The sequence below is a fragment of the Aotus nancymaae genome, unplaced genomic scaffold (genome assembly GCF_030222135.1).
Source record: "Aotus nancymaae isolate 86718 unplaced genomic scaffold, 86718_ANA_hifiasm-v0.15.2.pri h1tg000008l, whole genome shotgun sequence".
Lineage (NCBI taxonomy): Eukaryota > Metazoa > Chordata > Mammalia > Primates > Aotidae > Aotus > Aotus nancymaae.
In genome coordinates this window covers 40,914,614-40,927,275 of record NW_026988419.1, presented here as the reverse complement: position 1 = coordinate 40,927,275, position 12,662 = coordinate 40,914,614, and the positions used below count along the sequence as shown (strand labels likewise).

Here is a 12,662-nt window from a genome sequence, read left to right as displayed (position 1 = left end):
GCATGTTGGCGGTCAATGTAAGTTTCTAATTATATGTGACTTTTATTCAACTGCCTGTACTTCATTTAATAACATATGTACTAAAATCTACCAATGTCCTTATGGTAGGTATACTCTTTCTTCCAAAAGTGATTTGAAATGTAAATAAGAATAATAAATGATTTGAACAAAAGAAAACAGGCTTGTCTAGTCAATATATAACCTGAATTATTTATTGGGAGATAACATAACAAGAAATGAAAGACATGGTTTTTGGATTTAGAATCCATGCACAAGGTTTCAAGGAGGATCACACACATACCTGTGGCACACGATCCTTCTGACACCACAAGTATCTCACTTTGCTGTTTGCACGCAGCCTGTCGCAGGTAACACTCATTCTGGTAGCTCTCCCCGTTGGAGCCACACACAGGCACATAGTCATTGTTGCACTGGGAAACACACAGATATAAGCCTACAGTTAGTACTGGAGACTGCACCCCTCTGACACAAAAATGGACATACTTTAGAATCGTCAGTAAAGTTTTTATTTATAGTTCAGTAGTTGTTGAAATTGACCTGAAATAATCATTTACAGAAGAAACCACTTGTTTTCATTCTCAATGATCCTAATTGCATCCTATAAGTCTTTATAAGGGCATCATTGAAAGATGCACAAAGCCAATTTCAAGTTAGTCAACCAGTCATTTGATTTAGATAGGGCAAAAATAAGCATCAAAATTGATCAGGCAATTCCAACAAAGTGACTGGACACATAGCACAACAAAGATATAGCAACAAATATACTAATACCACTTAATATTATCTTTAGTATGTGGCCCATATGACTTGATGGAAAAAAGTTAAAATACATTTTTATTTCAAGCTATTCCCAAACAGGTAATGTCTATCTGTGTTTGGAGCATAATTATATAGTGGAAATGCCAAAAAAATTAGTTAACTCTTAGTTGTTGTTTTTAATTAAATTTTTATTGAATTTTAGTCGGTAAATTTTCAAATATTCAGATAAGATACTGATTTACTTATTCATTTTTATACCTCTTTAGACTATTGTATATTGACACGGATATGGTCTAGAGAGAAACAAAACTATGGAACACAGAAAAATTTCAATAACTACTGAACCATAAATTTTACTGATTATTCCAAAGTATGTCTATTAATAAATATTTCATAAAGCAAAAAGTTCATTTTTAAAAGAATCTCATTATTTTAAAAGTACACATTTTACAGTGAAAATTAAGGCAGCCTACAGGGTACAGTCATCATAACATAATCATACTCTAAGGCATTAATGATACTTGGCTTTGTCCTATGCCTGCTAATTACACCAGGGATGTGATTATCTCATGATTACTACTACTGATGTGCTTCATTGTTTAATTATAAAAAATATAATGATCAAGATTATTATCTGTAAATGCTCACTTACGCCAGAAACTAAGTAAGGAAAATCATACTTACAGATGCATGTAAAAACTTTTCTTTATGTTTTACTTTTAATCAAAATATGTAAACTTTTGATGTGCTGTGAGTTCAGACTACACACAAAATAAACCAATAATATAGTGAGATGGGTAGGAAAGTTTAAATATATATGATAACAAATCTAAAACCCTATCATAAGTAAACTTTAACTTAACAATTAATAATTTTTTTTTTGTTTTTTATAATGATTAAGGTGCTATATACTTTTTTTATGTTATAGCACTTTTTTTTAACTTAACAATTTATGAGAAAGAAGACATCTCTCAACATGTTGATAATCTGATTGATTAAAACCTGAAATTTAATATTTTGCTCGATTTTCTTACAATACCTAAACTTCCTTATTCCCAATCAATTATTTAATTCTTGCTCTTTACCTTCATAATAATAATAGCTTAATTATCATAACAAATTTAAATGTCAATGTTCTTTGAAATGAAAGTCTGATTTTATGAGTTTTACTTTTTTATATAATATTAACAACTTAAATATAATGTTTTGGTAATTGTGATCTACTTTTCTCCAAACAGTAAATCCAAATTGTATGACAGTCATATTATGATGACCATAATTACTAATAGGATGTTTTAGCAGATATTTAAAAAATATTCTTTATCTTAACTTCTACAATATGTAATCTAGACATTCTGCAAATCCTCTACATAGTAATTATTTTCCAGAGTTACATTATTGTCTCCTAGACTCAGTCTATGTATGTGATTATATTTGAAAACCTGATTTGATTAGAGCTTTTCACCAATCTTTTGCTAATGTGTAACTCAGTCGGCAATTGACTTCTGATTAGGTGATACCTGTGCAAGGGATGTTTTCCAGGAGCTTTCCAAAAATTTGTTTTAATTTACATCTGAAAACAGACTTAGCATAGTCCTGAGTATCTCCACTACTATCCAAGAAAGAAGGCAATAGCAAAATGCCTGTGAAGATTTGAATTTTCCAATGAGCAGTACTGAAGAGACAACAAATAAATGGGGCTTGTGCTCATGCCAGAACTGTGGCCCAGAAGGCAAGTGCAGAGATAGGTGCTTGGTAATAAATGTGCTATGATCAGAACCTGGGACAGGAGAATGTAGGTAGGAGTATGTTGATCCGTGAACACCACAATGGTGTCTGAGTACATGGAGGAGACACCAGAAAGAAGAAAACAGCTCGTGACATTATGATCAATAGACTATCCTTTCAGTAGTCAGAAGAGAGTCATAACGTGTTTATGGCTAGATGGACAAATCAACATCTCATTCTTGAGTCCTGGCATTCCTGCCCCGGGTTACCTTTCAATCTCCATCTCCAACCCTGGTTATAATACTTTGTGTGTAGATTATCTGGGTTCACATTTTCTTCTCTCCAATCCTTAAATTTTATTTATTTATTCTTCTCAGATTACTCAAATATAGAGTCAGTGGACTGGGAGTGGGGAGTGCGAAGTATTTATTATCTCTGTCAAGTGCGAGTACACAATGCTGATATGGATCTTAAAATAGGGAATAAACTGATAAAGTGCTCATATGCCGCTTCTGAGGGATGCAGTAAGCCAAATTCGAACAGTTCTAAAAACAGAGCTGCCAAGTTCCATGCACAAGCCAAAAGGGAGATTTCTATAGAGCTGAAAAGAGCTTAACTGTAGATTACTGGCATGATGTTTTTGGCCCTTAGTACAAAGACTTGCACTCATTAATATGAAGAACACAAGGAGGAAGCATGCTCTAAATCATGAAAGCTCATGAGTGGAAGTCTAGTTCTAGGTTCTCCTGTTTCTTTCACTGCCTTGGTGCAGGACCTTTTGTATATTAGTTAACAATTAAATATTTAACAGGTTTATAGCCTAGTTTTCCCATTTGAAATGCTTACCTGGAACATTTGGGAAATTAACAAAGTCATGTTTTTAAAACAAGAAATACCTTGTAATATTCACTTATAAAAAGAAATGTAAATTATTTGCTTTGTATGATATGTATTTTAACTAGCAGAGTTATCATCTAACTCCAACATCAAACCATGGCATTTCTAGAGTTAGAAAAACAAGGAAAACAGGCTAAGCCTAGGCATGAAATAGGCTAACTACTGCATTAAAATATGCCAAATTATTGGAAACAGTTTTAAGTAGTCATCACGATACTGCTCAGTTTCAGATGAAGGGAGAGACTCAGATGTTAAGTGACTTGCTAAAGGCCATATAGTTGGCTGGTAAGAGGAAAAACAAGACTCAAGCCCAGATGGTTATGTCCATAAATGTATGTGTTGTACAAACTTCCTCTCAGGGGAAAAAGTGATTCTCTTTTCTCTGTTTTAAAAATCTTATGTTTATTTTCCAAATAAGTGTTTTTCAATAGAAGAATTTTGTTCCAAAATTGGCTACCCATCACACTAGTGGATTCAATAACTTGATACACTAGAATGCATAAAATTCATTTTTGCTACAAATTAATAAAAATGTGAGAAAATTTTCATAGGATTTATTGCTTGTTTGGTTAATACAGGTTTTTTGAGCTGAGATTTCAGCATCTAGAAGCTTATGGATGACTTATGTTTTATATACTGCCAGCACCTTCCACAGAGTCTGGCATGTAGAAGGTGCTCAACAGATGTTAAGTCAATTCTGTTATATTCCCAGTTGTCAAAGGCTTAAGAAGAATGGCTTGGGATATGGCATATTTTTCTTCCAAAAAAGAAAAAAGATTTAAGAAGTCTGCATATGTTCCAATACTTTGGCCACTCCATAAGTAATTTTTACTTCTCTGCGATTTGATTTATATTTCCTAAAATGTAAAAAAAAAATATGATTTCAAGAGTTGACAGGCCTGTAACTATGGTGGAAATGACTCTGTGTGGCTTCCCAGACTAGGTCATCAAGGAATATAACTTCCACCAGGCTCTTTCTCTCTCTCTGCTTGCTTTGACACTCAGCCACTATGCTATGAGGAAGACAAAACTTGCCCACGTAAAGAGATCAACATGGAGAAGAACCAAGGTCTCCAGCTGACAGTCAGATGTACGAGTGAGAACCCTCAGACTAGGATAGCACCAAGCCCTTGAATTCCCTCCCACCACCATCAGCTTATGGCAGAGAGAGCAGAGGTGAGCTGTTTCAATTAAGCCCTCCCAAAATGGCAGATTCATGAACAAAATAAATGTTCGTTCTCTTAAGTCACTAAGTTCTGGGCAGTCTATTATGTAGCCTTAGTAATTAGAACATTTGTAGATCAAAGCATGACTTATTAAATGAAAATATTTAATACTTGAATTAGGTAATACCTGAAAAACATAAAGGTTCCTCATATTTTTAAATTATAAAGTGGTCACTGATTATTGCATGACCAGGGCTATCTATAAATATCTACATGTATCTCCCTTTCTCTTTTCCTCCTTCCCTCCCTTCCTCCCTCCCTTCCTTCCTCCCTCCCTTCCTTCCTCACTCGCTGCTTCTATCTATCTATCTATCTATCTATCTATCTATCTATCTATCTATCCATTCATCTACTGTTTCCAAATTTTCATCCTCATAATGGGCTTAATACCTGGGTGATGAAATAATATATACAACAAACCCCTGTGACACGTGTTTACATATGTAACACACCTTCACATGTACCCCCAAACCTAAAATGAAAGTTTTAAAAACGGCAGGAGAAAATAATTATCTCACCAAGTTGTGAGAAATAAATGAGGTAATATGTTTGAAGGACAGAAATCAGTTTATTTCAAAATTGTCTAAGAGAGGTGAAGGCTAATAATGTTTACCTTAGTGTTCCAATAATAATGCAAATTGAAAACATTATAGATATGAAAATGTATGCCCATTTCTCTTTGAAGTTTATCTCTCAGCCAGAAAGACTACAGATTGCAGGCTGGTCACAGTGGCTCACGCCTGTAATGCTAGCACGTTGGGAGGCCAAGGCCAGTGGATCCCCTGATCTTAGGATTTGAGAACAGCCTGGGTAATAGGGTGAAACCACATCTCTACTAAAATACAAAAAAATTAGCCAGGCATGCTGGAGTGTGCCTGTATTCCAAGCTACTTGGGAGGCTGAGGCACAAGAATCGCTGGAACCCAGGAGGTGGAGGTTGCAGTGAGCCTAGATTGTGTGACTGCACTTCATTCTGGGTGATAGAGCAAGACTCTTGTCTCCAAACATTCAAAAAATAAAAAAATATAAAAAAATTACAAAGAAATGTGTGCTTGTACCTGAAAAGGCAGCAGAGAAAAAAAACAGAAGTTTTGAATAATATATAGGAAAATAGATTTTCAAGACCTCTCCCTTTTTTGTCAGATACTAGGACTAAAATAACAAACACCAAAAAAACTCAAATTCATGTATTAGGAAAAGATGGAATCAAGAGACTCAATATCCTATTTATCATTCTTTATAGAACTTATACTTTTCTTTGATCTTCAACTTAATTCAGCCACTCTATATTCTTGGTTTGTGCAAAGTCTACATTTTCCACTAGGGAGATGTTTATTTTTTCTTGCCAGATTGACAACTGTTGCAAAGCACAAACTAATAGCAGTAGTAATACACTAATGCATTTAAAATGCCCAAGGATTACGAAAAGCAAACTTCCATTTTAGTTTCTTACTCAAACTTACATTCATTGCCAGCCCCCCATCAATTCTACTTAACAATTATTTAAATTAATGTTAAACATAACTGATTGACCAATGTATGAAAAACACAAATATTTTTGTTGATAAAATTTTACCAAAGTCGTCTGTGGCACCTATAAAATGAAAACAATTCCTTTAATAAGAAAATTATATATTTCCATTTTGTAGCATTCATCCCTTTAGAATTCTGTCAACCCCCTTTTTTTTTTCCTGGTGAAATCTTAGAACCATGGCTTTACATTTCAGGAATGTTTTTCCTGGTTCATTTGATACTTTTTATGAGTTCATTTCTTATGTCTACCCATGGTTATAAAAAAAGACAAATTTATGGAAATCACAAAGGGAAAGAAGGAAGAACTCACAAAATTCTCTGGGCCTTTAACTAATGATTTATCCAACTGTGTTTTTTTCTTCTTTAGTTAACATTTGGGTAAAGTATGAATTGTGGAGTTCCCATGCTGTATCTCTCTCACATAGTTCATTGAAAGAACATAATTGCACTGTTTTATGTGGCTGGAGACCTTAGAAGTTGGTGTTATATGCATATGAAATATGCATGAATATGTTTCTAACATTATGGTATGGTCTAAGAAACTGTGGTCACAGCAGTACTTACCCACCAGGAGGTGGTGCACTTTACAAATATCAGTTGTCTTACTATGTTTCTTAGAAAGAAGAAAATAATGTCTAAGAAGATTTTAGCATTTCTAAAAGCCACTTAGACTTTATTTAAATGTGAATTATCTTCTCTCTCTTAGTGGGAGGTTGAATTCAATCTAAAATATATAAATTTCATCAATAATTCTAAATATTACATATTAAACCAGATATTTAGGTCTAAATTTGAGTTTAATGTTTTTATTTGTTCTGTACCTTTTTTTATTCTTACAGTCTTAGAAAAGTTTTCCTTATCTTACATACAGTTTTGTTTATGTGCATATTTCCTAGCTGAGTCTTACTGTCAGATTTGAAAAGCATTTTAAAAAATAATTTGAAACACTCAAGGGCAAATATAGGCTATTTGTACAACATCCATGTTATTTGAAATTCTACATGATTACATGAACATTTTGAGAGGAAAAGGTTTATTTTTACATGGTGGAAAGCATTTGTTAGTTAATGACTATACTAATGACATCAAGAATTCTATCTTTAATAGATACTAGTAACCTAGTTTTGATGATTCAGTAGTGCAATTGCTTTCTCTCTTTGTAGTTAAAAGAAATTAACACAAGAAAAAGTACAGCTTTCTCATGTTCATTAAATGACTTGTGGCTCTAAATACTCTTTTGGATTCCTGGGGGATTCAGTTCTGATTGAATGTGGTACCCACGAAAAAGTGGACATATATTAATTAGTAAATGCCATGATTTCCAAATTAGAACAAAGTTTTGAAGTTACACTAATAAGGAGTTAATTTAAAAACCTAGTCAGGTTACCAGGATAATGAAAGCCAAGACCATTAAAACAGATGGCAATAAAATAAAAAGATGATAGCCCCAATCAAAAAGAACAAAAGCATAAGTCTATACTTCTTAGCCCTATTTTGACTATTATCCCCAGTCAATTCACTTTTAAAGTGCAGGCTGGAAGGGTCAGAGAAACGTAACCTTCCTTTGACATCCTAAAAGCACAACCTGAAGCTTTCTACCTCCAGTGGCATTTATAACTTTGGCATATACATTTCTCCAAAAAGTGTATGTCTTCTTGACATCAGTTGGCTCTCTTGCCAGTACTTTTGCTTGGTGCCAGCTTCCCTCTTATCTTGCACAGCTATAAATTTCCAAGTGATAGGCTGTAAAGGGAGATCCCTGCTTTGCAGTCTCGTTAATGAATTAGAAGCTGCAAATATAAGACTTCTTACCTTGAACTGACAGACGCAAGTCACAGTGTCTCCAATTCTTAAACATTCCCCATCAAATTTACAGGTGTTGGTGTCACAGAGAAAGAGATCATTTTCTCTGTCATCATAACCTCAAATTCAAAGAGAATACTTCAGTCATTAAAAAATATTACAGATTTTTAATAAAAAAGCCCTATCTTGAAGCATTACAATACTTGTCCTAAATTTTAAATCCAGCAACTATAGCTGTACTGCAAGGTCACTGTCTACTGATAACCTAAAAATCTAGTTAAGTGATCAATACTCGTTTCCATTTCCCACAATTCTTTTCTAGTCAATTCTCCTTTAATATCCTTTTCTGATACCGCTATTTTTTAAAGCTTGGGTTAATACTGAGAGTGGTGAATGAAAGCTTAACATTTGCTTCCTGTTTTTTGTTTGTTTGTTTGTTTGTTTGGTTTTGGCTCATTAGGTGGACAATATTTATGACCACAACTCCACATTTTGGAAAAGAGCTAGTGATGATCTCTGAATGCCCATTTACCATTGTCCCATCTTTAATTGTTCTTTTGCTTTAAGGACTGAAACAACCCCTTATTTGAAATTTATCCAGACAAAGAGGAAACAAAGCCCCAATAATAAAGATAAACAGGCACAGTGTTTTCTGTGATGGTCTGTTTGGCTCAGATGAAGATTGATCACCTCTAAGTTAACAGGGGTGGGAGCGGGGTGCCAAGTTCTTGACAACCTATCTGCAAAACCAGCATATTCTATTTAGTTTATGCAGTCCCCTTTAACATATCTGGCTAATATTGAATTTCTTGATTGCAAATCTCAACTTCACATTTAAGTTAGTTATTTCCTAAAACAATGCAAGAGGTAAGGATGAAGCAAACCAGTCTGTGTTGGACTACAAAGCCATCAACATTTCCAAACATTGATTTTGCAGGCTCATAATTGTTACTATAATAAAGCATCTAAAAAGTGATTATGCACGAGCAAAGTGAAACTTATTCTTTCAAAAACAACACACATGTATGCATGAATCAAGAAGTTATAGAAACATGCTGAGTTTTATAAAAATGCCAAATTTAGAAATTGCCAAAAACAGAACAATCCATTGACCCAAATCTAACAGAGTTGCAAATATCAACTTGTCTTTGTAAAGGATAAATTAGAATAATGCATAATAACTTTCCTTTCGGCATTTACATCAGTAATAACTAGGAACTATACATGCTTTCACCTATGAGTTACAGTTGGTCATTCCCTCCTCTCAAAAGTTACATACACTTCAGCTCACATACATCCTTGAAAGCCACTTTATTCAGAACCAGATTTAACTAGAGCAGAATTATATTTACAGAAGATGAAAAATTACATACACACTTGCTAAAACTAGAACAGACCACACCTAAGGGACAATACCCAGGCATGTTAACGGAGTTTAAAATGCCAAGGAAATCACACCACAATTCCGCCCGGTATACTACAGGCTGTCAAACCGAAATGCTATGCCAGCTAGGAGTGTAGCAACTCCCATCCTCGGGCCCTATTTAATTAGGAAGCTTCAGCAGAGCGAAGCCTGCCAAGCTCTCGCCGTCAGAATCTGAAGGAACCCGAGCAAGCAAGAAAAGCTCCTGACCCACTCCACGGAAGCTTGTCCAGAAATGGAGGAGTCAGCGCCCATTGAGGTCAGTACCACCCTCAGCTCGCCTACAGGGAGCCTGACCAGTCTCGGTCATGCCTATTCCGGCCTGGGAGACCCGCAAAGTGTTCTTGTTCTCAACTCCCCTCTACTACCTTGAAGCTTAGGGAAGCAAGAGAAGGGCATATCTGGACTGTAAAACCAATGTCTTTTGCAGCCTAGGAGAGAAGAGGGATGGGAGAGGGAGAAAAAGAGAGCGAGCGAGCGAGCGAGAGAGAGAGAAATAGATTTTTTTGAAACCCAGCTCCTTTAGAATCTGTGTGACCTGGTCTTGAATGGGAGACCAGTGCGCCCTCATGGCACCTTTGCCAGGAATCAGCGATTCCCCTGCAGTCACCATTTGATTTATTGCTTTCTCGCTCATTCTTTCTTATAAAGTTATTTCTTCCCCATCCTAGCCAGACTTTTTTCTTTAATGATGATAAAGCTTCTGTTTTAGTGTTTCCTGTTAGGATTGGTGCTCTTTTTAGTGAACCAAAAAAACCATCCAGTTTAATATTTCTCAAAATTCTCGCAGTTCCAATGTAAGCGCAAGCCTGCAAAGGTTTCCTGCTACACCTGTACTTTATACCCATCCCAGAACCACCCCCCACCCCCCGGCCTGAAACAGTTCCCCGCATTTCTCTGGATAGAGGTGGGTGGTCTTAGGGGTCTAGGACGGTAGGAGGTGAGGGACTGAGGAGACGCGCTAAGGCAGGCTGGTCTGTGCTGGATAAGCGTGTTCTTCTGCGGGGTTAAGGGGTCGGGGACAGGTGTTCTGGACTTACCAGAGCAGTTCCAGCCGGTGGGCGTTTGGCAGTCACTTAAGGAGGTAGGGAAAGCAGCGAGCTTCACCGGGCGGGCTACGATGAGTAGCATGACGGGCAGCAGCAGCAGCCAGCAAAAGCCCTCGCAAAGTGTCCAGCTGCTGCACTGCCGCGGGGACTCCCACAGCACCATGACTAGTTCGCGCAACTCTGCAGCAGCAAACGGCTTCCGAGGAACACAGGATGGCGGGGGCCGGGCAGCGGGCTACTGAGCATCCCGCGGACGGCGGCAGCAGAGGCGGCGGCCGTGGCAGTGGCACCCGGCGGGGAAGCAGCAGCCAAACCCGCGCATGATCTCGAGAGTTTCAGCAACATCCAGGGACCCGGCTCAGCCCCGGGAACGAGAGGGTCGTCCGCTGAGAAGCTGTGCCGGAGACGCGGGAAGCTGCTTCCATAAGGAGGGAGCTCTGGGAAGCCCGGGGACCGGAGCAGACGGGAGTCCAGGGGCAGAGCAGCGGAGCCCGAGAAGGCAGGGTGGAGGGAAAGTCAAGGCGCCCCGCAGCCCGGCAGCCGCCTCTCGCGCTCTGCCGCCCGCATCCCTCTGGCGTTCGGGAAGCAGCAGGTCCTCAGCCCGCCCGGGGTCACGTGGGAAGAGGCAATCGGGCTCTGATTGGTGGAGCGGCTGCAGGTCCCGGGAGGGAGGGGTCGGCGAGGAGGTGCAAGGATGCAAGGAGGAGGCGGCCGCAGAAGCCACAGATGGGCTCGCTCGCCAGGCGCTGGCCCGAGTGCGGCTAGGCGGGGATGGCTCAAGTGAGAAGCTCGGGTTTCAGGGTGGGCTACCCGCACGCTCAGATACCACTCGCCTCACTCTCCGCTCCAGGACGCCCCCTACCGAGCGCGGCGTCCGGACTAGCGCCCCTCTTCCGCGCGTGACCCGGGGCTGCGAGCGCCGGCCGCGCGACTGGGTGGCGTCTCCCCGAGCTGGAGATGGTGGGGGCGGAGGTGTCAGAGTAGCGGCAGCAGCAGGGCAGAGAGGGCGAGCCAGCCAGGGAGAGGGCGTCCTGCCGGCGCCCGGAGCTCCAGCGTGCGGGAGCGCGCCGCCTAGGCTGTAGGGGGATGCAGGCTGGGAGTGCCGCGGCGGAGAGGCCAGGGACGTTTCTCTAGGGATTTGCAGGGAGGAGAGGGTGAGAGGCGACGGTGTTAGAACCGCTCTGACCGGCCTGGAAGCAGCAGCAGCATCTCCCATAGGAGCCTGCAACCCCAAGGCTGCTCGCTCAGCCATCCGCAGGGGCTCTCCCCTTCTTTCTCTCGTCTCCCCTCTCTCCTCCCAGCCCCTCACCCCCAGCTCCGACCCTGCCCGAGCCGCCGAAGGTTTGAATCCCTCTCCCCATCACCCGCTCCTCTCCAGCCTGTAGCCTATTAGCGTGACCACCTGGGAGTTGCCGTCAGATGTGTTTGGAAGGTCAGATTTGGTCGGGACAAGTGGTCTGAGAGGAAGAGAAAGGCTTCTCTGCAGACACCGTGGGTGGGTTGCGGGGCGCATCCGCGGGCAAGCGGCGTCCGGGAAGGGGAGAGTGGGCTCCGTTTGGTGGCGCAGGCAGTGGCCCTGTGTACCTTACGCGGGTCTCTGCCGGGTGGCCGGTGACCTGGGGCAACGCGAGAAGGTCTAACTCGGCAGGAGTGGCTGGCTCTGCGCGTTTCTTTCATTCGCTCCAGCGGGCACAGGGCAAACGGCATAGCGGGACCCGCCTTCCGCCTGCTGCATTCTTCACGCAGTTAGACACTCTCCTTAGCCTAATGGCATTTTAGTCGCCAGTTACGGGACCGAAAGCTTTCCGGGACAAGGGCGGAGAGGAGCATCTTTCTTCCGTGACTGGGGTCACTATTGCAGTCTGTGTTTTGGATGCCCCGCGGGGAAGAGTTTTCCTTTTTGTGTGTGATTATTCAGTGACTCCCGATTTTTTCTCTTCGCTCTTCTTCTCTATCTCTTGTATTCCTACTCCTCCTCCTCCCTCCCGCTTTCAGATGCCTCCAGATTCTCCCTTTTTCTCTCTATTTAAAATTTCCTTTTGTGCTCCTCTTTCTGTGGCACTAAATTCCCTGAATTTAGGAGACCATTTGATAACATTTAACAGGCAATTAGTGTCCATTCCCAATCACTTAAAAGAGGAATTAATATACTTTGAAAACAAGGACTATCTGTCCTTTGCAGGCACCACTAGGAAAACAAATTGTACCCGAGTAATCCTTTCA

At 40.2% G+C, this 12,662-nt stretch overlaps 1 protein-coding gene across 1 annotated transcript in view; it reads right to left on the bottom strand.

Annotated features, from left to right (window-relative positions):
• The window catches only part of TMEFF2 (transmembrane protein with EGF like and two follistatin like domains 2), a 245,232-nt gene extending 234,220 nt beyond the window's left edge, over positions 1 to 11,012 (bottom strand). Inside the window, exons 1-3 of the mRNA XM_012436626.3 lie at positions 10,431 to 11,012; positions 7,977 to 8,086; positions 302 to 431 (exon numbers count right to left, since the gene is read on the bottom strand). Of these exons, the coding sequence (XP_012292049.1) occupies positions 302 to 431; positions 7,977 to 8,086; positions 10,431 to 10,602 (412 nt within the window). The 5' untranslated portion in view covers positions 10,603 to 11,012. The remainder of the gene's footprint in view (positions 1 to 301; positions 432 to 7,976; positions 8,087 to 10,430) is intronic.
• Between the last annotated feature and the right edge of the window lie 1,650 nt (positions 11,013 to 12,662).